Genomic DNA, 27,645 nt, shown 5'->3' with positions numbered 1-27,645 from the left:
CAATACCCAGGCAGTCCCAAACTTCTGGGCTCTAATGATTTTCCCACTTTAGCCTCCCAAAGTCCTGGATTTACAAGTATGTACCACCATACTTAAAATTTATCTCTTCTATTGTCTTTCTAGTCTCTATTTCATTTATTTCTACTCTGATCTTTATTATTACCTTCCTTCTATTAACTTTGTGCTTGGTTTGCTCCTTTTCTAGTTCCATGAGGTGTAACTTCAGGTTGTTTATTTGAAATCTTATTTTTAAATGTAGGCATTTATTGTTATAAACTTCCCATTGGAATGCTTTTGTTGTGTCCATTTTCATTTGTCTCATATTTTTAAACTTGCCTTTTAAATTCTTTTTTGACCCATTGGTTGTTCAGAAGTATGTTGTTTAACTTACACATATTTGTGAATTTCACAAAATTCTTCCTGATACTGATTTCTAATTTCATCCCATTATGGTTGGATCAATTTTCTTAAATTTTTAAAGTCCTTTTTTGTGGCTTAACTTATGATCTATCTTGGAAATGTTCTGTGTACACTCGAGAAAAATATGTATTCTGCTATTGTTGAATTGAATGCTGTGTATACATCTGCTAGGATTAATGTGTAGTTTGATCTAAAGTGTAGTTTAATGTCTTACATTTCCTTATTGGAAGTATATATCATCTGGATAGTCTGTGCATTGCTGAAAGTAAGTTATTGAAGTCCATTGTATTATTGTCTATCTCACCCTTCAGATCTATTTGTGTGCTGATGTTGGGTGCATATACATTTATAATTGTTATATCCTTCTGGTGAACTGACCTCCTTATCAATATATAGTGATCTTTTATGTCTTGTTTTATAGTTTTTGTCTTAAATTCTATTTTATCTTGTTTAAGTATAACCACCCTTCCTTTATTTTGATTTCCATTTGGATGGCACATCTTTTTCCATTCTTTCACTCTCAGTTTATATGTACCCTTAAATATGAAATGAGCCTCAGACACATCAGATAATCGGGCCTTATTTTTAAATCCATTTAGTCACTTTATGTCTTTTGGTTAGAGAATTAAGTCCATTTGCATTCAGGGTAATTATAAATAGGTAGGGATTTATCTACTGCCATTTGCTTTCTGGTCGTTTTGTGATCCTTTGTTTTCTTTTTCTTCTCTTGCTGTCTTCCTGATTAGGTGATTTTCACCAGTGGCATTCTTTGATTCCTTTCTTCTTGTCCTTTACATATCTATTGTCAGTGTTTGCTTTGTTCTTACCATGAGACTTACATAAAACATTTTTTAGTTTTAACAGGCTATTTGAAGCTGATGACTTGAGTTTGATAATAGAGAAACTTGTACTCTTGTACTCTTCACTTTCCCCACATTTTATTTTTTGTGTCACAGTGTACATGGTTTGTATTTGAACACCTTATTGAGTTACTGTAGATATTATTTTTAATAGCTTTGTCTTTTAAACCTCATATCTTGTTTTGGTATTTTTGTGCATGAGTAGTTATTCAAATCAATATTTCTGTAGGAGGATGAATACTGGAGAATCCTACTGCATCCTCTTACTGATATTAGTCACTCAACATTGGTTATTATTCTTAGTTCAGTTATAGCATTCTTTTCTTCACTTATAGCCCATATTAATGCTAAGATTTGTATTTGACTTTGCTTTTAAGAAATGATTGAACTATCCTTTTTAAAAATTCTGCACATTTTTGCCAGATTATATCAAAGTGAATTCCAATGTATGCATGCAAATATGTGGATACATGCATCTGATGAGAAGATGTGAGAATGAGAAGAAGACCCAGCATTTATTGAACATTATACCTCAGACACTTTGCTGGTGTTATTTATTGTTTGTAATAGCAAAAACTAACGAGTCTATTTCTGAAAATATTTTTGAAACTAGATGCAAAATTTTCTAGCAGAACTACAAACAATTCTGCTGAAAGAAGGGGCCGTTCAGCCATCCTCCTGAGGAATTTGAGCTTGATTTAAGTCTGAAGTAAAGATTTGGATTTAATTTAAAATTCTCTGCCAAAGACATGACCTTCAAATCTTTTCCATGAAATGTCTTTTAGAGCCTGAAAAACAAATTCAACTCACATGAGAATGTAAATCAAGTGAGAATATGAAATCACATATGCTACCTACTGGCTCCAAATAAGTTTGACAGCCACGTTTAGGTTATAACAAACTTTGAGATACCCAAAGATGACCTTTTATTTCAAGATCTGAAATGATTAAATGATTAAAATTGCTCTTTAATAATTAAATATGCCATCTGTATAAGACAGAGTGTGACCTTTCACCCAGGGTCTCCCAGGCTGTTCTAGAATTTCTGCAGTTGGCACATATGGTATCAGAAACCCAGTGCTATTCTTCCTTTGAAATATTAGAGGAGCAGACTTAGAGCAGCTGTTTTTGTGCTGCCAGATTTCATTGAAATGTGGGTTTTAAAAGCTCTTGGCTTGTCATTTTGAGTTAGCATACCTTAATCACAAATCTCACCATAATGTAATTCAACTGATGCCTGAAACTCAATATAGCGGAACATTTGCTGAACAATGCACTTAATGTAACAATAGCCAACCAGAATGTATGTTTTCCATTGCAGTGTCCTTTCATGTTATATGTGCCTTCAAAATATCTAATAGATTATAAATATTCCTTTTTTTATGGCAACAAAATGCCAACAATCTCCATTACGCTGTTCCTCTCCCCCACTTCATTGGGAATATATAAGGAAATACGACATTTGAAGAGCTATCTGCTTTAAGATTTAGACACTGATAGTACTACTTAATGCAACCCTGTCATTAAGCCAACTGCAGTAATTAGAAAGCCAATAATGAGTTCACGTGTCTGTTTGTCTTAATTGTCATATTAGACAACTTCCATGGTTCAGTGATCAACACTTACAATGGTTGGAACAAAGGAATATACTGCAATCACCATAAACAATTTCTGTGTGTGTCTGGGAGGTGGGGATATTGACCCTGGCTATAATAGTACTGGCTAATTAACCTGGAGTTTTTTTTTTTTTAAATCTGCTTACTTTCAACAGACTGTTTATTTAAAAATTCAACTGAGAGCCTATATTTGAGCATTTTCAGTGTTGACTTTAATGTCATTTTTAGAGATAAACTTGATTCTTCACTTCCATTTAAAGTCTTGTGTGGACTTTAAGTCAGACACGAAGTAAGCTAGTCTTATTTTAAAATACACTTCACATTTTATTTATAAAAATCAAACTGTGTGGAAGTTCTTTTAGAATCTGTTATTTGAATTTTTTTCTCACATAAATTTATAGCCAGGAATCATGAAAAATTATCCCATTTGCTTTATTGAAGCATTTATTGTACTCAGGATTGGGATTCATTGTATTGAATTCCAGGTAGAATACATGACATAAGTTTCATTTGGCTTTTCTCCCCCCAGGAAGATTTTAAGTCATGAAGATAGATAATGAGCATGCACTCATTTATTTATTTCAAGTGTTTTTTTTTTTTAAATGTGTTCCTCCTATGATGGGTGCAGGAATATTTACTACGCATGGATGAGGCATTTAAGAAGTCAGTATATAAAATAAGTAGCCATAATCCAGAATGATCGTGTGTATGTGTATGTGAGTATGTGTGAGGAGGGCTGCCAGAGTGGGGAGAGAAGGAAGGAGAAAAGAGGACAAGAAAATTCAAGGAAGAGAAGAGACAGAGGGCAATTCCTTTTGTGAGGGGAAAGTATGCTGGATCGTCACATTAATCCTCTACTCCTATTTTCTTTCTACATCTGCCCCACCCTGCCCTTTGCAGATCATATTACCTGAGATTCTTTGCCCTCTGGCTTTGGGAGGACAGATAGCAGGAGAAGAGAGGTCATAGTAGTTACCCCTACTCTCTTAGCCACTTACTTCCTCTACCTTGTAACCACGGTTCCTGCTGGGCAATCCTTAGGTTGTCTCTCAATTTCACCTCTCCACTCTTAACTTTGTCCTCCAGTTCCAGGGCTGAGAAGAACCCCCCTTTCTTGTTAGTGCCTGGTGCTTTGCCATCCTTTGTTCTTATTACTCCTGCCATACCTACAAGTGTGTTTCATCCCTTCATTGAATTTTCTTCAGTTAACCCTCCTGTATGGTCAGACTGACACAAACACAGAATGTCCAAGAGGGTGATATGGAGGTCACTGTACTTTCCCATTTTGAACATACACATAGAGGAGAACAAAGCTGGACTAAAACAGGCCATTTCTGTTGCTACCAACAGAGGGCATCGGTAGACATGCTCAGACATTTACAGCAAATTGTTCTTTCCTTGAGTCTGTTGGCTACTTCTTTCTCTTTTAAACAAATACCAACTCTTATCTATACCTGATAAATGCCAAATCAGTGAAAGTGTTGAAAATCGTTATAATAGGTATTCATTTGCTTATGACTAAGGCAAAAACAGAGATTACTTGAAAAAAAAAAACACGGGGGGGAAAAAACAGATTTCAGGTGAATGATTTTTTTTTTTTTTTTTCACAGTAGCTACTCTGAAGGACAAAGAGTAAATCAAATGATGACAGAAAAGTATTGTTCCTGTTGTGGACTGAATTGTGTCCCCTGCCAAATGCATATGTTGAAGCCCCAACCCCCAATATGACTGTAATTGGATATATGGCCTTTATAGAGCTAATTAAGATTACACAGGACTTAAGAATGGGACCCTATTCTAAGGGGACTGGTGTCCTTATAGGAATAAAAGGAGAAACCAAGAGTGGGTGTGCATAGAGGAAAAGCCATGTGAGGACACAGAAGGGCTATCTACAATTCAAGGAGAGAAGCCTCAGGAGAAATCAGCATTGCTAGAACCTTGATCTTGGATTTCTAGTTTCTAAAACTATGAAAAATAAATCTCCATTGTTGAATACCATGTTTGTAGTGATATTTCTTCTGGTACCCTTAGCATACTAATCAATGACCAATTAGTCCACAATAGACTGAGGCAATGGAAAAAAAGTTAATTATGTGTGGGTAAATGATTGCCTAGTTTTTTCAGAATGTTTCCATCAGTATTTGTGTTTGGGTCCTTTAAGAATCATCTGCTAAAATGGAATTAGAAGTTTATTTCTTGAGGAAACAGTTGGAAAAGATAAAGGGGAGGGAACTAGTGACGGTGAAGAGAAACTTCAAACAGCAATGCAGGTCTGACACATATGAAAGACAGAAGAAATAAGATTGACTTGGTAGTTTCAGGGTACAGAACAGTTCCAAGAAAGTTTCAAACAGATTGATGGGAGTCCTCACACCAAAATATCCCATTGAAGGCATTTTACATTAGTATCCCTGTCATTTTTAGTCTTGACTGACAGCAGCTTATAGGAAGCATGGCCTTGGCATGAATTTAGTGGAGAAATCTGAAGAACAGCAGCTGAGGTTGTGAGTCACTTATGTTTTGATATGGACATTTTCACGGCCATTATCCCATAATATCAAGATGGCTTTTAACAGCTATGGAGACTGAATTCTTCCAAGTTTGAACCCAGGGGAAGACGGTTTCTTTGTCCCAGCAGTCCTGGCAAAATCCCTGAGATTGTCTTGAATTGGACTGTTTATGTCATGTGCCCATCCTTGAATCATCATGGTGCTGGGAAAATTCTAAGCCCTGTTTATTCAGGTTAATTTTCATGCTCTACTTCCAAGGAAGAAGTTGTAGCCCACTCGTACCATGAGAACTGAGGAGTAGTGAGAGACAAATTTCCCTAATAAGTACATTCCCTATACAGAATACAGGTGTTTTTTTTTTTTTTTTTGTTTTTTGTTTTAATTTTAATTTGCTACCAGGTTACTTTGCAAAGACACTGTAGCAATTCATAGTTTTACCAAGGGCTATCATGATCCTTTCCCTCCCACATCTTCACCAGCAATATGTGTTAGCATTTTTAAATGTTTGTCTATCTGGTGGATGCAAATGGATTGTTCACCGTTACTCAATTTATAATTTCCTAGTACTGGTGTTTAATTTTTTTTTTGCATTATTTATTCCTGATTTGGTTTTGCTTTCCTGCAGAAGGCCTCTTTAAATCCCTTGTGCATTTTCCTATTTTCTTTTTGTTGTTGTTGTTCTTGTCAGTTTATAAGAGTACTTTTCATATTGTAGCTAATAGTCCTCTATCTGTTCTCTGCATTACAAATAGGCAAGGGACAAATAGTTGAACTCTATGCATTTCTTTACTTTCTCCATATTTATTGTCAATATTTGATCCAATTGCCCCCAAATTAATAGATCAATATGCCAGGAATGTGTGGGACAACTCTATCATTCTTTATTTTAGTTTTCAGTACTGGGGATTGAATTTAGGGGCACTCTGCCACTGAGCAACATCCCCAGCCCTCTTTATCTTTTAGTTTGAGAGGGGGTCTCAGTTGCCCAGGCTGGCCTGTAGCTTGCCATCCTCTTGCCTTACTCTCCCATGTGGCTGACATTACAGGTAAGCACCACGACCCCCAGCTCACTGTTCATTTTTGAAAAATGGAAAAAAAATAAGCAGTGGTCAAGGACAAAGTTCTATCAGCCACCCCTCCACACTCCTGCTGGACTACTATTGCTCAAATTTCAGCCATTTTGGAACCTCCTTTCCAATTCTTGCCATATCCTTAAACTATGTACTGTTATTTGTATTTCTGACATTTGATTTTTTTATATAGATTTATTTTAAAAGGAAGTTCGCATTGCTTCCATTATATCATTGTAATACTAGTTATATTAAAATGATTACAAAGCTGTGGAAAAAGATATTCATCTGCGTAGCACCTAATACACACTGTACACTGATTGGGAAACCCATTAGAGTACATCAAGAGGGTCACCAAACTAGTTAGGGACAAGATGGAGGGTTTTCAGAACTGCAAGTTTCACACCAGCACTACATCTCACCCCCATGAGGTGGGCGTGGGTGGTGGGTTCATTTACATCAGAGGAAAGGCCACCAGAAAGGCGCAACTGCTTCACACGCTGTGGGTAGTGGAATTAGAATCAAGGCCTTTGTCAAAAAATAACAACTTCTGAAAAAGATGTGGACTTTGTAGGTAAACAGACCTAGATCAAACCCAGGGGATGCACTGTACGGGGGTCCAGGGGCCTGGAAGCCCTAGCCGAATGCCCACGAGGATTACATTACCAACATTCGGCATTCTGGCCAAACTATTAGGGGTTCTAAGATTCTGCTAATTATGCTGAGGTCCAGGCTGGGATGGGGAGGTGTCAGGATCCCGGGCAGTGATGGGTCACAATCCCTGAGCAGAGTCCGCCTGTGCAAACCCTCACCCAGGGACGGCTACACTCCCACTGGCTAGAGTCGCCAGGCCTGAGGAGCCATGTGCTGGCCGAGGACATGGGGCCAGATCTTCCTGCCGGTTTTACTTTCCCTCTTTCTAGTCCAACTGCTTATCAGCTTCTCAGATAATGGTTTTTCCCAAATGTACAGAAAAAGAAAGGAGGAGAAACAGAAACGAAAGTCTTCGATTGAAGAAGGTGAGTGCACCGGACCTGAGGCAGTCTTTCCGGGACTGAGCTGTCCTAGCTCACTAAAATGTCCATCTCAGGAAAACTTCCACGTGGGGGCTGGGGTTGTGGCTCAGTGGTGGAATGATTGCCTAGCGCGTGTGAGGCACTGGTTCGATCCTCAGCACCACATAGAAGTAAATAAGTAAAATAAAGGTTTTGTGCCCATCTACAACTTAAAAAAAAATAATCTTTTTAAAAATTTCCATTTGATATTTGGGCAAAGTCACTTTTAAAGGCTAGACATTTTTGGGAGAAAACCCTATTAAATTGTACTCGATTTGTTTTGTGGATTAAAACAGGTTTAAATTTGGGAAAGGGATGTTTTTCTCCTTCTTTTGGCATGACCTACATATATCACATAAACTTTATGCTCTGAATAAGCTGCTGAAATTTATTCTAAAAAGACCACATTCAATGACCATAATGGCTCCTTTTCCTTAATGTTCTAAGTTCTTAGCTAATAAATTGCTTAATTTGTTGTCTTTTCCCCCTCTTAAGAACTAATTATTTCGCTTTGAAAGCTTTCCTTTGTTTTCCTTCCCAACTGAAGAAATTTTGAAATGTTAAAAGTCATGCTGAGTTGAATTCATGGACCTCAAAATAAGGTTTATAATATCTTAAATTGGAATTGTATAGATAGAATAGAGAGAGAGAATTACTCAGAAAATCTTGGCCCTATAAAGCCAAGATTGCCATTTTTAGGAAGACAGAATAATTACTGCTGTCTCATTTCCAGAGTATAAAAGAATGCTAGCTATGTGTAAGCAAATCAGTCTTCCTTATTAAAACCCAACCCACAGCTCTCAGCTTTGTACTGAAATAAGAATCTCCTTTGAGGGGGAGGGAGAGGGGATGGGCAAAGACTGAATCAAAGAAACTATCTTGCTTCCTGTGTCTCATTTTCTCCATAGATTTTTTTATGCTCTTGATCACTTCTAAACACAATCCTAAACTGTGTTCCAGTGTCACTCTGGCCCCTTCTTATAAACATCACCTAGGAGCCTAAACCAAAGGGTAGAAACAAATCTTTTCCTTGGTTGCCTAGCAAAAGGAGTCATACATACAGTGGAATTTTTCAAAAGACTTTATTAAAATGCTGAAGAAGAACAACAACAACAAAAAAAGTAAACAGACAAAACGAATTTAAAAATCACAGATAACAGTCTGGTCTCCAGAGATGAAAGTTTCTGATTCTAGCTAGCTCAGCTGTAGGGCTGACCAACCCTGGTCCTTGCTTCTGAGGAAACAGCTTGAGTCAGCAAGTCAGGAGCTCCCAGAGAGTTTGCCTCCTAGCCTCAGGCAGGTTCCCCATTGTGCTTGCACTTAACTTTCCCATTTAACAAGGATCTGGATTCTTAGACATCATACTTTTCATTTCCAACACCTAGAAACCCTCACTGAAATCCTCACCTACACTGCTACTTGTGCTCTGAGTGACAGGTAACAGACAAGACTTTGTAGCATTTCCCATCAAGCCTTGAGTTTAGGTAAATATTTACTAAAAAGTGGCTTAGTTTAGTGACTGAAGTTGAATTTTCAGGTTTAAGTATTTCTGCCCCTAGCAGAAATAGAATTTGGGCCTTATGCAGAAATATGATAAAAAAACAATTCTGGTATTGAAAGGCCTGGATCAAATTCTACCTCTTCCATGATGCCTTCCTTGATCTACCCAGTCTGAGTGAATAGTTGATTCTATATTTAGCTGTGCCTCTTTGACAATTCCTATTTCATTCTGAAAGGCAGACCAATGGCAGAGATGAAAGGACAGAGGCTCTTAATGCCTGGACTCACGGCCCAGCTTCGTCATTTGCTAGGCCCATATATACCATGGCAGTTTTGTTATCAGTAAAATGAGAATAGTGTCATCCTCAAGTTGTCACTGTGAGGCTCAAATGAGTTCATACATATTATGCATTCACAAAACTGGTGCATGTAAGTGCGTGTCTAGTTTTGGGGGGAAAAAGATGAGGGCAATAAGAATCCCTGAAAAACAAAAAGCAATTGAGACCAGACCGATGGAAAAAAAAAAATCACAAATAGGAGAGGATTAAAGTCCTTACAAGGCCAGCAGCTGTAAATACAAAGAACCTTAGGGAATATGTAGAGCAACTTGTCAAGTAATCTTGGAGCACTACTGCTGATTGCCCCTCCACTTTCAATTGTCTTAAGCAGCAGACAGTAGAAACAGCAGAGGCAACTACCCATTATTAGCAATGAATGTAAATTCTTGGCCTAGAAAGCAAGCAAAAGATATATATGATCTGCCTGGTACAGTGGTACACACTTGTAATCCTTGGTTCCTAGGAGGCCGAGGCAGGAGAGTTGCAAGTTGTCTATTTTTTCCATAAGAATAAAAATCTTTATTTGGGGTAACTTTTTAAAACTTTGGGCCAAAGAGTATGGAGAATTATACTTTTTCAATAGTTAAGAGACTAATTAGTTAACCAGGAATGTGTTGGCAAAATTATGCTGAATAACAAAAGAGTTACTTAAAAGAGGTTTCTGAAGTATGATGTTGTAAATATACAATGATGTTCCAATTTGTTTTTTCATATTTTTGGGGGGAAGTTGTTTTTTAGAACTTGGCTAATGGATGTGGGATGATGCCATTTCTTGTTTTTTTGAGTAGCAGGAGGAAATTACAGGATTTAAACAGTGCTGGTGGGAAAAGTATCTGGCTATGTGAAAATAACGAAGTAAAATGTTTTCATATGGATGAATATGGCTTGAAAGAGGAATGACTAAATGAAATGCACTTTTTTATAAAGTTGAGCAATAAATAGGCTTTTGATTTACATTTTTGTACTTAATTTTTTTTTCTTGTAGCATGTACTCAAAAGAATAGTTGTCAGTTGTGCACAGAAGATAAGAAAGTAAGTTAACTTTCTTATGAGGCAATTGTCTTGGGAATGTTATAAATTCACACATTTATAATTGTCATCAAAAAGCTATGCTAAATGTTGTTTTATACACTTTTTTATAAAGGAATAACTAATAACAGTTACTAAAATCTATTTCTCCATTTCAAATCATGCTTTGAGAGTCTAGAAATAAATAATGGAAATAATTTAGATGGAATATGTACTTTCTTCTAGAATATTATATTTTAGAAAGAAAACAATTCTTGGCTTGAAAAAGAAAATCACACTGAAATTTTGGAAGAAGTTTTGGAAGAAAAGAAAATATGTCTTTTGAGATTCAGTGAATATTTCCTTGCCAATTCTAATCCCTAAATAATAGAGTGTGACACACAGTTCCTAAGTGTAGCTAAGGTCCTCTTCTCTGATGATTAAATGTCTGACATCTTTATTCTTCACTTCAGATTTGGAAGAAATTAGAAATACCAGAGGCAATGGGGGAAATGGTATTACTTGTGCCACAGAGAGCTTTGCAGCAACCCTTACAAAACCATTCTAGTCTAATCTATATTGGAGAATTGACTATTAACACCAAAGACAGAAGAAAAAACTCTAATTAGCAAAGAGGACATTCTAGTAATTGGTATCTGTCATGGTGATCTGCACATACCACGATGTGCCTCTTATCTTCCTCCAGGTCACTCTTCTGCTTTAATGAGGACTAGAGCTTCTTCTGGCTCATGGAATTCTTGGTCCAGTTTATTCTCGGCCTTGGAAACTTTCTGAAGCCAGAAAAAGCTAGAAACACTCTATCTCAGTGTCTTCACCTTCTCAACACCATGCATAGGATATCACTATAGGATATCACTTCCACCACATACTCTGAACCCTGCACAATTTACACTGAACATCACTTTCCCATTTCCCAACATGGTACCTACTCTTTGGACTTAACAAGAAAGAGTACTTTTCAGTCCTTTCACCCTCTCCTTTTTCCTTCAAGGTTATTGACTCTTTCTTAATGGACTTCCTTCCTTCCTTCCTTGTGAATTTTCATGGCTGTTCACCTGGATGAGTATTCTCCTGCTTTTTCATTGCTAAATATTTTACACTGGAAATGTTCATGTATAAAAATAGAGAAAACAGAGCTAGGCACTATGGTGTGTGACTATAGTCCCAACTACTTGGGAGGCTGTGGCAGGCGGATCACTTGAGCCCAGGAGTTCAAGGCCAGCCTAGTAACATAGCAAGACCCCGTCTCAAAAACAACAATAACCTGGCATGATGGTGCACTCCTATAATCCCAGCGGCTTGGGAGGCTGAGGCAAGAGGATCATGAGTTCAAAGCCAGCCTCAGCAAGTTAGCAAGGCCCTAAACAACTTAGTGAGACCCTGTCCCTAAATAAATTATTTAAAAAGGACTGAAGATGGGTTCAGTGGTTAAGTGCTCCTGGGTCCCTGGGTTCAATCCCCAGTGCCAAAACAAAAACCTAACAAAAAGTGTACATATATATATACACACATACATATATATATGTATACACACACACGTGTGTGTGTGTGTGTGTGTATGAGAGAGAGAATAGTATAATAAAATTTTATACATCCTATACCTCCAAGAATTATCTCAGTCAACCTTGTTTCATCTATGCCCTCCCTCTCACAATTGATTATTTTGAACTAAATAATGATGTAGATACCATATAATTTATTTGTAAATATATAGGTATGTATGTCTAATACATAAGGTCTTTACTTTAAAATATTACAAGTCCATGATCACACCTAGAAATTAACAGTGACTTCTTAATATCATCAAGTTCCCAGGAAATAACCAATTAGCCTTGTTTCATGTTTTTGTTTAGTTCAGATATATATGCTGAAACTGACTGCTATATAACTTAAGTTTCTTTTAAACTATTTATTCTTTTCCCTCTTTTTTTTTCTTTATTACAACTTAATTGTAATAAAGAAGAAGCTGAATTGTTTGTCCCATTGGGTTTCCTACAGTCTGGGTTTTGCTGATCACATCCAGGTTCCTCTTTTTCCTGATTTTTTTTCTTGGTACTAAGGATTAAATCCAGGGCCTTGCATATGCTAGGCAAACTGTCTACCACTAAACTATGCCCCTGGCTCTTTTTAGTTTTATTTTGAGACAGGATCTCCTTAAGTTGTGCAGGCTGGCCTTGAACTTGTGATCTTCCTACCTCAGCCTCCTGAATAGCTGGGATTACAGGTGTTCTCAGCTGTTCTGTTCTTATAAACTGGTAATTAGATATAGAGGATTAATAAAGTTCAGTTTAATTTTTTGGCAGGAATATTTCACATTGAAAACTTTTATTGAATGGTGAATGAGGACTGTTGTTTAGCATTTGATGATGCAAGCAGCCAAAAATGATTCTTGCCTGGATCCATTTTATTCTTGGGGGTTGCAGCAACAAATACTACTTTAATAGCCTTGCCCTCTTATTTTTAACTGTGCTGGATCTATATTTCCCAGCTCTGATGGGTCCTTCAGTCTATGTATTCATTTACTGTGCATTTTTGTTAGCTGATTGCTGCTCAAGCATATATCATGAGAATCTGCATTAGTACCATTACAAATTCACAATTTCTGGGTTCACCTGAGCCCAAATGCTACTCAGTACTTGCCTTTGGTTGGCAGCGTTTCCTAAAATTCCCCATAGCAGTAATTTCAAAACTTTGTGACCATCTTTAAAGGTCCAATCTTATCCCACACCCCATTAATCTACATAAAAATAGAGACTTTAGGTATAAACTTCACTCCCCAAATCAATACATTTACTGTCATTTTTTTACCCACCCTTACCATTCCTCTTAGAAGATTACTCCTTCTGTTCCCCTACACCTCTCTTTTGAACTTACATACATTTTTAAATTGTAACTTGTATCATATAAATTGTTTTTGTTCTCACTTTCCCTCTGTTCTCAGTTCCCTGGACTGTCTATGTTTTAGTCATCTTTGCATCTGTAACACTTCACATATTTCCTAGCACCTGCAAGCATTCAGTAACTACTGAATTAACTCAAGCCATTAGAAGAAGTTAAATTACATTTAGTACACTGTATAATGGAAAAAGGTCGATAATTTTATCCTAAAACTTTTCTAAACGTAAGTGTCTATATGGCAATTCTGGGGATATATGTATTTGAATGTAGTTTTTAAAATATTACCAGTACCTCATAGAAATTAACTGAAGGATAATTCCCATAGTCAACATAGAATTAGGGTATCATCTTTTGAAAAAGATTCCCTGTCCTCCCCCAATTTGGAAGGACACAGGCTTTCACTGACAGCTCTTGCCACCTCCCATACTCCCAGAGAGTGCCAGGATTTATAGATGGTAATTCATGAAGCAACCAAGAATACTTGAGTTCTTCTTGGACTAAAAAAAGGATGAACAGATGTTGTGATATGTCTGGGACTGTCCTACTTTATGTCCTTTGCTTCATTGACCCAGAGAAATTATTTATACCCACTGCTAGTTTCCCAAAGTATTCTACTTAGAATGATAAATTATATGCTTATCTTTCTTAGCTGTAAGAGAATATTAACTGGATCCAATCTAAAACTTTTCCTTGAAATTAAAAAGTGTAGGCAGACCTTCTTAAGAGTTAGAATATATTCTTACCAAAACCAAATCCACAAAAAAGCAACTCATTCATAACCCTACCTCACAACACATTAGTCATAAATACACCACGTGAAAAGAAAATTTTTGTTGATATATTCTCCTCCATTATTAATAAAATTTCTAAAGCCATACTGACTAAAACAGGCTAAACACTGCTTTACTTGGATCCTCATTGCTATTTAGAGTTGTTATGCATCACTGTGAAATCCTTTAAATAGTTATTAATTGTGATGTTACAATGGTGAGACTGTCATAAATAATTTTTATTTTTTGCTAATGAGAGTTATATGACTGAGTTTTGCAACTGACTTTAAAAATAAGAGTAGATCCTAGGCTTTCTTCATAATCAAATCTTTCTACTTATTGCATCCTGATATGGATTATTAGGACAGAAAGGTGTGAAGTTACAACAAACCTAATGGACTTGTGAATCTCCCACAGTCTACCTTATCTATTTAATAGTTCAAATAAAATGACCATGTTTGTAAAATATAAATGCCACAACTCCTACCCAACAACGATACCCATTTTGTTATCTATTTTTCTTTAAAAGTATGTGTACATAGGCACAGATGCTTGTGATAGTTAGGACATGGGGTAGGGGAAGGTGAATAGGGCTATGGATCCAAATCTGGATATGCCAGTGTGTATGTGGGTATCACCTGTCAAAAGTCCCTAGGTGGATGGGGTGGGAACCAGTCTCAAGGATTATTTTCCATGGCACTATTCCCAACACCTTCAACACCTTTCCTTAATCTTGGTACGACACTTCTTCTGAAGTTTGATTTTCCTTGAGAATGTTAAGGCCATTTGTCAGGCTCAGGTTCTATTATTATTATTATTATTATTATTATTTTCACCAACTCAATGTCTTTTCTCTTACTCTTTCCCTTTAAGAAACCTATTTTCATTCCCAAGGCTAACCTCTTAGTCTTTGCCTCATGCAAGCATTCCACTCAGAAACATGCACATTCACAAACTCAAAGCCTTTCTCATTTTCTTGTTGCCTCTCTGACAAATCCAGTCTAAATCCAGTCTCTGCAATGTCTTTCTTTCTGAGTTCTGACAAAATGTGGTGGTGGTGGTGGTGGTGGGGGGGGGACACACACACATTAAAAAAAACCACTTTTTTTTTTAATAGCTATAGTATTTATTCTACCACTGCTTGTCATGCAGTGTGACTGAATATTTAACAAACTGTTTTAAAGGTTACCAAAAAACTCTCTAAAACCCTAATCTTTCTAGTTAGGCACTCATCATTCTGGAAACTTGCTCCTTCCCTGGTGATCTTCACTTTATGCAACTACCCTTGCCAACCCTTCTTATTTATATTTCTACCTGAGAGCACATCCTAGTACTGTGTCCTCATCCCTGTGCTATCCCAACTGGTCATGGCTTCCATGATTATGTAAGTATCAAGAAACCCCAAATTCATGTTCTTAGATCTAACAGCTCCTGGTAGTCATGATTACATTGCTTGATCAACAATTATTCTTGGATAATTTCTTTTATCACCTCAAGCTCAAGGTATCTAAAGCTAGATTTATGATTTTGTCTCCCACAAATATGCTCATTTCCCATATTTATTACTGGTACCATTCTCCATACCCATATAATAATTTTAGAAATCTCTAGCTCCTTTGTCTTCTTTAAAGAATCTATGGTCCATTCTTTTCTTTCAGCTGATTGCTGGACTTCCCACACCCCTATCCCACTACTGCTTATCCCTCCAGGCCCTTTTGGTTTATTGTTGTCATTTAACACTCTTTCATGTTCACCTTTAGCTGCAAATAATTCAGTTATTAAGATGAAATGCTCCTTATTCTAACATTCAGGACCCATCACAATCCAAGAGAAGATGATCCTTCCAAATTATTCTATACAACTCCACCATAGCAGACTTTCCCTCTTGCCATGTGGCAAGATTTTCATGCTGTCATATCTTCTGTATTCAAGTCCCTCCTTTTCTGTACACATTTGACCCACTCCTCAAAACTTAGGCCAACCTCTCCTTATTCTTTGAAAGAAACCTGTGTAGTCACTCCAGCTAAAAGTGAGCTCTCCTCTTAATTCCTATTACATTTTGTACATGTTCCAACACTTTGAGAGAATATTCTTCCACTTAGAATTGTATGTAATTTTGTAAAGTGTACATATTTTACCCACCCATTAAATTGACCCTCCAGAAAACAAAAACAGTGCTTTGTACACCTGTAATCTCTTCTGCATCTAACATTTGCCAATATATATCCTGTAAATGCTCTTTTTTGTGTTCAGTGTCCACTGTTTTCAAATCCCCCTTTGCATAATAATACTCATTTTCTATTTCTTTGCCAATATAATATTAAGCCATTTTATACAATGTTAACAAACTACTAAACATAATTGTGTACCTTCCCCTTTTGCAATTTTTTAATTTCAGTGATATTTCTTCATAAAATAGAGATTTCAATGTCCATATAAGCTTACTAAAACAGGCTTATACCCTAAATTGGGTACTCTAATTTTCCTAAAGGGCAATTATAATAATTACCCTAAAGCCTTTCAGCTGGCTTCTCAGTTGTTACACTAATAAGAGATGGGAGGTTGGTAAGAACTCATATAGGTCTTCTTCCTTACCTACAAGAGAAAGATCCTTGTAATTTGTCCTAAATTATACATTACCAGTCTCAGGATGTTGAATATGTTATAATTTTCCTCTGGACAATGAGTATGAAGTTGTCATTTTTGAGGACATTTTAGACTTAGTCAAGATAGTTAAGGTATCACATTTTTGTTGTGGTAAGTGGGAGAAGCCAATGCAAACTAATTTAATCAAAAGGGGAATTCACTGGCCCAAAAAATTGGGTAGCCTTATTTCATGTTCAGTTGAATCTCAAAGGATATTATTTGCATTTCTCTTTCCTTTCCTCTCTCCTGTGTATTGACCTCATTTTCTCCCACAGTAAATGGACATTCTCCATACAGCTGTAGAAGAGGCTGGCTGCCAGCAAATATCTCCCAATGTCTGTATATAACTCTGAAGAAGAATATAATTGGCCATATTTGGACCTATGTTCAGTCCAGCACTAGCTACTGGGCCAAAGTCTATGCTACTCTTGAGTGCCCTGGTCAAATGACCACTCTAATAGTAGGAAATGGGTAAGGCAAAGATGACTGACAGCTAGCTGCAGGATCATACAGAATTAGGGAAAGAGTTTCACAAAGGATAAGGGTATGATTATCAGAAAAAGGAGAATAGGAATGCAAAACAGAGAATATTTTAAAAGAAAAGGAATAAAACTACTTCAATCTATGGTATTTCACCCTTTTCCCGGTCAGAGTATGAGTATTTTATTTTCTTCATTTCCATATTTTGAAAAGTGCTCCTAGAAAATTAATGCCACTAAGTCTCAACTAAAATTGGACTGACCTCAAGTCACTGTCAAGGTCTAAGTCTGGAATCTCAGAGAGATGTGTTACTCTTGAATTATGCTTGAATATGGCTCCTTAGGCTTTGTTCCTTTGAGTCAGAATCAGTTAAATCAACTCCCAAAGACCCAATATTCAATAGAAAAGAGAAAGCAGGATAACAACAGTAAAACCTCTCATTTAGAAGACACCATAGTAGTCAGTGGTCCTGTATCATTTTGAGTCTATAATATACTCTGTTGAGTTTCCCTGGCTGAGAAGTGAGTTGGTTGGTCACCAGTCAGTCTGCCCCACGCTTGGTCTATTGAAACAGCTCCCTTTTCCTTTTCCAGTGTTCTCAGGGACCCAGTAGAGAGAAGTATAGGAAAGAAAGCCTTCTCTGAGCACTGTGCCGCTATCAGAGCTTCCCTGCTGTAGACTAGGTTACTGGAGCCTGGGAATCAGCTCAGCAATTGAGTTACCACATATTCCTCTCTGCTGGGTTCAAGTTTATTCTGGAAATTTATCTTCCTTAAAACTCTGCTAGATGGAATGGGCTTGATTTTTCAAAACTCTGAGAACTAACAACCAAGACTAGAAGTCTCTCTATAAGATAGTCCTTGAGGGCTGGGGTTGTGGCTCAGTGGTAGAGCACTCGCCTTTCATATGCGAGACCCTGGGTTCGATCCTCAGCACCGCATAAAAATATATGAATAAAATAAAGATATTGTGTCCAACTACAACTAAAAAATAAAAAAATGGATAGTCCTTGAATCTAGGTCTTATCTTTGCAGTTTCAGTCTTTAAGCAATGGTCTAAGAATACAGGACCCATTCAGCCTTAGTGGCTTCCATCCAAGATTTGCTTAAATGACTTGACCTTTGATCTTGACCAACATGAAAAAAAAAAAAAAAACTTTAGCCATCTCTTGTTCTCAAGCAGTGTGTCTGGGGTAGTTCTTTACATTGGGTGAATCATTACCTTTCCTGGTTTTAGGATGTATAGCAAGAGGTGATTGGAAGGGACTTGGAACCACTCTTACAGAATTGGTTACCAGCACAGAGCCAGGCTGCTTAGCTTCCAATACAAACTCTCCTATTTACTAGCCCTGTGACCATATTGTATAAGTCATGTAGTTGCTGTGTGCCTTATTGTCCTCATTTATAAAGTGGACATAATGGTATCTAGCACACAAAGTTTTCAAAAGGATGGAGTGAGAATGCGTGAAAGACAGAACAATACCTGTCACATGGTAGTTCCTATGTGACAGCCATTTTTACCACTCTGTCCTTTTTTTTCTTTTTTTTCAACTGTTTCTTATAATAGTTTCTAATAATAGTTTTCACCATTGTGCCTTTTTTTCATTTACTTCAGCAAGGGACTTCAGCTTTCTTATTTACACATGATTACTTGACCACCAATGAGCAGAAGGCAGAGGGAGGTGAGATAAGCCTAATTGATAACACCACCAGGGCCATGGTAACAGAGAAAGATTCCCCAGAGGAAAGAGTGGTTTCTGCAGACAAGGGGAATAGGAGAGTATTGGAGACATTTTTAAAAACTATCTAATGCAGCCCTTATTACTGCTTTGTGACGTAGTATCTTGGGTTTAAATGCAGAGTCTGAGAAAGGGATCCAGATCCATGCAATTTTTCAGTGGCTGTTCATTAGCAAAATCCCATGAAGATATGAAGGATTCAGGAAAACAAGGGATGAGAGCCAAGAAAAGATAGGGTCTCAGCTAAAGCCCACATTTGCCCTGAATCATGGACAGCTTTTGAGGAAAAAGAAAAAAAAAATCAGGGGCTGGGGCTATAGCTCAGTGGTAGAGCACCTGCCCCTCAGGTGTGAGGCACTGGGTTCAATCCTCAACACCACATAAAAATAAATAAATAAGGATATTGTGTCCATTTACAACTTAAAAAAAATCACATAGCAGAATTGTCCCTGACTTAGGCAAGGATGCTTATGGTTTTGAACTCCATACCAGTCAGTTACTGGTCCAGGGTGAGGATAATCTCAAGAGCAAGGTGATCCTCATCTACCAAGGGGAGTCAATCAAGAGCAGGGAAATTTGTGAGTCAATCACAGACAAAATTTATTGCAGCTGAGGTTTGAGTGCTTGGGCCTGGTAAAGAAGACATGGGAAGGCCACCAATAACATGTACTACAAATAATAAATCATGACGATGATGATGGCTGTTATTTATTGAATACTTACTGTGATTGGATTATAATATGTGGACACTGCTTTGATTATTATTATTTTCTTTCTAAATACAGTGTATTTGGTGCAATGAAGAAAAGGTTTGCAAAAAATTTTGTTTTCCATTTGCTGGGTGTCCATTCAATTCTATATTTTGGTCAAACTGTAAAGGTGAGTTTTCCTTAAATTTATATGTACTTTATTCCACCAACTTGCAAGTAGTAGTGATTTGCTAATTTGAAGCATTTAAAACTATCCTATTTACTTTATTAAAACAGCAAATCCAGGGATGTACATCAGTACTCCCTAGACCCCATACATGCTTATTGGTTGTTTCCAGCCATTGTAGATTCAGATTATGAGCCACCATTCCAACTGGTGGATGTCTTGCCATCTGACTTGTTAAATACTTTAAATTTTATTTTTAAAAATTTCTGAGGTATGATATTCATAATCTAGTTAAGGGAGGTTTGTATTCTTATGTTGTTTTTGTATTCCAAGAGTTTCTTATAAGTGAGTTCTGGAACTAGGATATCATTGAGCCCAATAGCACTATTATAACATATTTTCTCAGTTAATGTAGTCTATATTGAGAAATGCCCTTCAAAACAGGACTCCCTAAGACTTCACAAATGTCAATCATCAAAACATCTTTAAGTCATATTTGTACTGTCAAACTTTTGAGATGTTATATAGAATATATCAAGGTAGGAAAATATACCTGTATCTTTAAGCTTTCCAAAAATTTGAAACAAAAGATTTTCCATCTGAAACCCCAACTATATGAGAGAACCCATCCAGAACAACCAGCTATCTATTTTTTCTTAGTTGAAGTGAAAAGATACAATTTTGCCCTCAAGTCTCCAGTTGCTTCAGGTACTATCAGGTATATTTAAAGCACAGGTGTTTGTAGTTTATAAAGAAGCATTTAGTATGTATTTAGTATGAATAGAAACTCAAGTCTCCAATTTCATATTTTTTCCCTCCTAGTTTCATTTTACAATATTCCAGTACAATAAGCTGCATAGTAGAGGGGAATAAAAAGTTTGTGAGAATTAGAAATCTTCTTTCTTTCTTTTTGATAATGAATCAAACAAAAAACCACATCATGATGTCTATGTGCATCCTTATAATCTGAAAGATCTGCTATTTTATCTATTGAGAAAATACCAAAAATGTAATTCAAGAAAAAATAATGGAGAAAAATAAATGAGAGCCTTAATCATTTACCAAAATAGAGAAGATTTAAAGGTTACCTCCTTTTAGCACCCAGATTATTTTTAGATGTTGGTGATTATTGTATTAAATGCAGTTTCATTGGAATTTGTGATACATGTTATTTTATCATTATTTCCAATAATGATTTGTAATATGTATCTGATAATCACATTACAAGTGATAATAGGATAAAGATGTAAGAAATATTTTCTATCATTAAAACATATTTCTTTTCATATGTTTCAGTTGACATGTTTGGAATCGTGATGCTGATACTCACAGGAATATTATTGATAGCTTTTCTGTGGTATTGCTGTGCCTATTACCATTTCATGCATGAGTATGTTTATTTTATCCTTGTATTATGTTGTTTTAGTATTCTAAGAGTTTCTTATAAGTAAGTCCTGGAACGAGGATATTATTGAGTCCAATAACACTATTATAATATAATAGTTATAATGAAATTATAGCATAACACTTTGGAATACTATCAGTGAAAAGAATGCTAAGCTCATTATTAGGAAATGTTTTATGTTTTTATGTCATAAAATAATATATCCACACGGTAAGGATAAGTTAAAAAGTACAGAAATTATAGCTTGAAAAGAAAAAATAATTAATTTTCCTATTTCCAACACCTTCTTGCCAGATATTATCCTCTTAGTTACAAATGTCACTCATCAAAACATCTTTAAATCATATTTGTACTGTCAAACTTTTGAAATGTTACATAGAACGTACTTTGTACTTCTTTTGCTGGTTACTTCCTCTTATTTGAATTAGATAGTTATATCTTCTTTTCATGACTTCTTTTTTAAAAAATATTTTATTTTTTTTAAATAGTTGGACACAATACCTTTTATTTCATTTATTTATTTTTATGTGGTGCTGAGGATAGAACCCAGGGCCTCATAGGTGCTAGGCAGTGCTCTACCGCTGAAGCCACAACCCCAGCCCTTTTTTTTTTAGTACCAGGAATTGAACCCAGGGGCACTCAACCACTGAACCAGATCACCACCCTTTTTTAAATTTCATTTAGAGACAGGGTCTCACGAAGTTAGTCAGGGCTTGCTAAATACCTGAGGATGGCTTTGAACTCACGATCCTCCTGCCTCAGCCTCCTGAGCTGCTGGTATTACAGGTTTTTCCTGACTTACTGACTTTACATGCTATTCATTGATTCCCCGTCATGAAAGTTGAAGATTTTATCTTTCACTATCAATGAATTTTTTATTATTTTGTTGTTAGTAGATAATATCATCTTTTTATTTGGGGATTTAAAATTATTATTTGTCATTCTTTGTGCTTATTAGACCTTAAGATTACTAATATTTCTTCTGCTGGCTATCTTGTGGACTTTGAATAATCCATTTAACCTCTATTTTTATATCTCAGTACTTCTCCCATTATTTTTAAAATAAGACAATTTGATTCCCTGTATTTTCTTACATTCATCCTTTCCTTCTATCTCTTAAATCCTGTAAATTTTCTCATTAATTTAACCCTGCCAAATGTGTAATATTTATGTTGTGTCCTGGGATATAATTATCTTGAAGTGCTTACTCTATGGTTTGAGCATAAATTTTTTAAACTACTTAAGAGACTAAAACATATTATAATGGTTTAAATATTGTTCACTAAGGAACCAAAGTGGAAGTAGGAAACACAATGCTATACTACTAGTTTGCATTGTTTCAAGGTGTCAAGACCAAGTGGATTCTCTTTTCTTATTCTCCATTTCTCAAGATCATGCTGCATTTCAGCTTGCTTCATGCGTACACTGTGACTTTTCAATACAATTTCTGAATTTTCTACAGTTTATAACTATTTTAATTATTTCTTGTTAAAAATCCATATATGTTTATTCCTACCGCTTTGACCATTTGTCTTATACTTAATAAAATGTTTTCATTTTCTTCCAATGGACATTCTTCTGAAAGTCCTCTGACATCAGGTTCTAATGTACAAAAATTAGTAGAATTCTCTTGATTATTCTACTGAATTAGGAGAACTTTTAGGTTCTCTTATCATCCTCATTTTAGTATTTTTTTTCTTTTCCTATGGTACCTTATCATGTGATTTTGTTTCAAAGTGAGTTTGCCAAAGGTTTGGAGAATATTTCTGTAGTTCATATCTGCCTATAAATTTGGGTTTTTTTCCCTCCTAATGCTCAATATGGTTTTATTTTCTTTATTCAGATCATAAATCTTTTATAAGAAGGACCCACAGATAAGATAGATAGAACCAAAGATAAAATAGGTGTCCACTAACAGGCTTAGGAAAAAATATAAGGACTGCCTAAATATTCTGCTTGTTTAAGACCTCCATTTTTGTCTATGAATTTGTATTTCTCTAGCTTCAAGATTTTCTGTTCTTTCTTTGTGAACATATAAGGACAAGATAGGATAAGATAGAAGATATTCCTTATTCTACACCCCACCCCCGCCTCCTTATTCTTTACCTCTAAAAAAATAACAAAGAAAGGTAGGGAAAGAAAGAGCTCTTGAACACATTACATATGTGGCAAGAGGCTGCTTTTTATTTACTTTTATTTTTTATATTTTCCTTCCAAGATCCTGACTTCTTGTGTAATCATTTTCTTTGTATTTATGTATAAAGTGGCAAATTTTACCCCTAAGAGTAGGGTGTTGAGCAAAGAGCCATCAGCAAAGCTTGGGGAGAGGTTGTTTGTTTTGTGGTACTAGGGATTGAACCCAGGGGCGCTCTAGCACTGAGCTATGTTCCCTGTCCTTTTGTTGTTATATAAATTAGCCCATTTATTATAGGCTAGGGATGTCTCAAATGGTAGAACTTCTACTGGTTTTTTTCAATTCCTTCAGCCTTCTGATTGCAGACTTGACTGTGAGAGTGGAAGTGGTGTTGTAGGTCCAGGCATCGCCAGCCACTGTTTTCAATGCAGGATCAGCACTGCCAGATCCCCCCAGTTGGTCTCTTTCATCTTGGTTTTGACACAGAAGGAGCAAGTGTACGTGGCATGCTGGCTGATTTCAAATTTCTTAACCATTTTCTGGAGGGAGGCACTGTAGAGGGTCCCATATTTACTAATAATCCCGACCTTCTTGGTGTGTTTAGCCTTGTCGCTGCGACTTAGGCTGGGAGAGCCCCAGTCCTTTTTATTTTTTATTTTGAGACGTATTTTCCCTAAATCGCTGACACTAGCCTTGAACTTGCGATCCTCCCACCTCAGCGTCTGAGCAGCTAAAATTACAGGGAAGATTCTTTAATCTACAATTCAGAAGAAAAAAACATGAATCCTCTCTGCAAATACGGTTCAACAATTGCACTTAGTTTTTGTTTAACTTAGTTATTCTCATACCATCTCTTCTGTTTGATTTTGTACTATAGATATTCTAGGCCTTGTTAATTAGGTGGAAACTGTATTCTGCTAGAAGAATTTATACTATTAAGGATTTATTGTACAACCAGAGAAGTGGAAAATCATGTTCCATTTGTGTACTTTGAATTGAAGTGCCTTCAGCTGTCATTATAACTAATTAGAACAAAAAAAAATTTTTTAAAAGACTTATTGTACTTTAAAATCCAATGATCTTGGTTGGCTTCTGGAAGCATCAGTCTGCTGGACATGCAACTCAGTGGTAGAGTATTGCCTACCACATGCAAGGTGCTGAGGTCTATCCTTAGCGGTGCCAAAAAAAAAAAAAAAATTAATTCCTTGTAGAAACATCAGTCTTTCTTTTAAATAATACCCTTAAATGACCAATGAAGCATCAAAATATTGATTGCTGATTTGATATAATATTCTTGTTTTCAGCCATATAATTATAAACACTAAAGCACTTTAAAAAGTTCTAAATGTTAAGGGAATATAAATATTTGCCCACATACTTGGTGCCTCCTTGATTCTCATCTATTCCTTCTGAAAACCTTTGTTAAATACTCATTATGCACTAGGTAGTATCTTTGTCATTAAGGATGTAATGATGAAAAAGAAAGATCAAGGTCTGGGGTTGTGGCTCAGAGGTAGAGCCCTCACCTACCATGCGTGAGGCACTGGATTCAATCCTTAGCACCACATAAAAATAAAGATTTTGTGTCCACCTATAACTAAAAAGATAAATATTTTTTTAAAAAAAGATCAAACCCTTGCCTTCACAGAGTTTACACTCTAGTAAGGGGATACAGAAAATAAAATAAGCAATTGTTAAATTTATTACTAATTATTGATATTTTAAATGACATTCCATTTATTTTAATTGATTTTTTATAATCAAATGCTTTAATTCTTCTGTGGATAGATTAAAAAGAGAATTCTATATAATAAAGCAAGGAAAACAAAATATTATATAAATGTGCTCTATCTAATAAAATAATTTTAACCCTAACTATTCTGAAAATAAGCCTAATTCTACATTCACCACTATTTTGAACAGATATAGAACCAACATTTATTCAAGAGGAGTAACGGTTCCTGTAAACACCTGGAATGTTGGTGGCAAGTACTTCCATTTATTTTATGGGGTGTCCTGGGCCTTTCCAGTAACTGACAGTTGAAAATCCCTTCCTTACTTATTCCACCATCAAAATTAAAGTATGAATGGGAAACGTAACAGCAGATTTCATTGTTCTCCTTTCTGAGACATACTCTTATAACTTCAATAGCTACACTAGAGTTGGTAAAAAAAACCACAATGTTGATGGAGAAGTGTTAAAATTTTTGGACTCAGTTGGGGATGTAATTGCTTCCTTTGTTCCTCAATTCATACTCAACCCAGAAAACTTAACAAAAACGAACTTTGCCTTAAGGAATCTTTGCACACTTTCCCTAAATTAATTCACTTCATCTTACCTATTACCTTAGGTGACCCAGTGTCCTCTCTTCGACTCAATTCTTTAATCTTTCCCTTAGTTATAAGGCTCTCCCTTACTCAGGACTCAACTCTTAGCTTCCTTTGGCTCATCACCCAGTTCCTGGGCAGGCCTATTGCCACTTTGCTGCTCAGGCTTAGATCCCAGAGCCCCAATTGGAGTCAGAACTGTGCCCCTACCCCACACCACCTGTTCACTTGATTAAATGGACCTCAAAAATTTTTAGATAATATGATTGAGGAAAGGGTGCTATAAGGTCCTTTATAATTACCACTAAAAATAACTTTAGGGGGTTGGAGGTTACATCTAGATTATTATGGTGTTCTGGACCACAGAGGCAAATGCTAAAAGCCTGGAACCACATTTTAGGTTCCAAAATTTGAGTGAAGAGCAGAGCTAACCTTAAAGGGCAAGGATGAAATATTGAGCACATACACACTCCATTGCCAACTCCTAGATCCTGTTATGTAGAAATTGTGTTGGTGATATTGGAATGAGATGTTTCAGAAAGCTATTTCAGAAGAGGAGCTAAAGTGCAGGCAATTGCTACTTTTTCCCAGAGTTGAAATCAAACCAGAAGACTACAGAGAATTTACTTTATTTCAGGGTTTTTTCCCCTCCACTTTAAATTCCACGAGAATTTGTAGGAGAAATGGTTGGAAAAGAGCACAGGGTTGTATTCTTCTTTATTTTAGGTAGAAACAGCTTACAGATAGAGAACCATTAGTTATATTAGATCCATTATAAGGAATAAATGGTAATCGAATTCACAAGGCAAGATTATTTTCCATGCTGCATTAAAAGGTTAATAAGGGAAATAAAAATCTTGCAAAAGGAATTAGGAAAAAGATAAAAAAGCATGAGACAACAGTGTCATAGAGATCAAGAAAAGATGGTCTGAATGTGGAGGGAGACTCAGCATCTTTTGGAGTTACAAATTGGGAGCCTATTTGCATATGATAGTCTTAAAAGTGCAAGCCAGAACCAGGAGACTTCTGACTTGTGGAGAAGCAAAGTATGGAACCTGTAAGATGTTATATAGTGTGTGTGTTATTAATCTGTGATGCTCCTCATTTACAAAATTTACAAAAGGAACAATTTTCCAGGAGAGGTAGTAATAGCATTGCTCTTCATCCTCATTTCTTTCCTAGAAAATAAATTCAGAAGATGATTTGCTAAAAGTAGAGATTCACTGATTATGCACAAATTTTTTTCTCACTGGAGACAACAAGTTTTGGGTTTACTTCAAATATTTGACCTTTTTTTCTTTGTCAAATTCACACCCAAGGTAATACTTCCTTAAGGCATTTGATCCCTAAATATTAAAATAACAATAAAATCTCAGAGTAGAAAAACTTTGATTGTCTATCAATATTTTGTGGTTAACATTTTCAAATTAGGTAAATTTTTGTTGACTTTTGCTAGAAAGAATTGGAAAAGGTCAACTTATTTTCTCTTTTCATAGGATATGAGGAATAGATAACAGATCTTCCAGAGAAAGAAGTGTCTTCAATGGTAAAGTTCCCAAAGAGGATATCACATGAATTTCCTACATGTAATCCGCCCCCCCCCCCATCTATTAAACAACTTTGCGGGAATGGAATTTGCATTATTAAGAAAGAAAATGGGAAATCAAATCTGTAAAATGTAGACAAATTTTCAATACCTGAACATTTAATAAAAGACGGCAGAAAATGAAGATACAATAGTGCCTAAATAAAGCTGTTTTAGAAATCTGAGTGTGGTTAGTGTAGCTAAATGTTGATTTAGGTTGTCTTTCCAAATACCAGCACTTCTTTTGATTTTGCACTAGTTCATTTGTTTCTACTGGAATCTTTACTATTTCTGTTTTCTACTAACTTTGCCCTTAATTTGTTATTTTCCAAGTTCCTTGATATTTAACATTAGGCTGTTTTTTTTTTTTTTTTTTGAGAGTCTTTT

General features: G+C 36.0%; 2 protein-coding genes and 1 pseudogene across 2 annotated transcripts in view; 2 read left to right on the top strand and 1 right to left on the bottom strand.

The window, feature by feature from the left end:
• Cldn12 (claudin 12) overlaps positions 1–6,610 on the top strand; it is a 49,328-nt gene extending 42,718 nt beyond the window's left edge. The window contains exon 6 of the transcript XR_009228456.1: positions 4,507–6,610. The gene's annotated coding sequence lies outside the window, so the exon portion shown is untranslated. The remainder of the gene's footprint in view (positions 1–4,506) is intronic.
• A 52-nt stretch (positions 6,611–6,662) lies between these two features.
• On the top strand, positions 6,663–27,443 carry Pttg1ip2 (PTTG1IP family member 2). Its single transcript, XM_046462484.2, has 6 exons — positions 6,663–7,495; positions 10,355–10,401; positions 19,716–19,809; positions 21,103–21,196; positions 25,269–25,330; positions 27,170–27,443. The coding sequence occupies exons 1-6, from the start codon at positions 7,339–7,341 to the stop codon at positions 27,181–27,183; spliced, it is 468 nt and encodes a 155-aa protein (XP_046318440.1). The 5' UTR covers positions 6,663–7,338; the 3' UTR covers positions 27,184–27,443.
• Positions 23,655–24,745, bottom strand: LOC124105313 (large ribosomal subunit protein eL43-like; annotated as a pseudogene).
• Positions 27,444–27,645: the final 202 nt, after the last annotated feature.

This window comes from Marmota monax, unplaced genomic scaffold (genome assembly GCF_021218885.2).
Source record: "Marmota monax isolate L192 unplaced genomic scaffold, Marmota_monax_Labrador192_F-V1.1 WCK01_AAM20220418_F8-fsc00165, whole genome shotgun sequence".
In the NCBI taxonomy this organism is placed as follows: Eukaryota; Metazoa; Chordata; class Mammalia; order Rodentia; family Sciuridae; genus Marmota; species Marmota monax.
This window is presented reverse-complemented; position numbering and strand designations above follow the sequence as displayed.

Bases quoted from the DNA above. Each gene is read 5' to 3' on its own strand.
- Pttg1ip2 (XM_046462484.2), top strand. From the start codon at position 7,339: ATGTGCTGGCCGAGGACATGGGGCCAGATCTTCCTGCCGGTTTTACTT. The intron at 7,496-10,354 runs GTGAGTGCACCG...TTTTTCTTGTAG, and splicing joins AAAGTCTTCGATTGAAGAAG to CATGTACTCAAAAGAATAGT. The intron at 19,810-21,102 runs GTGAGTTTTCCT...CATATGTTTCAG, and splicing joins ATTTTGGTCAAACTGTAAAG to TTGACATGTTTGGAATCGTG.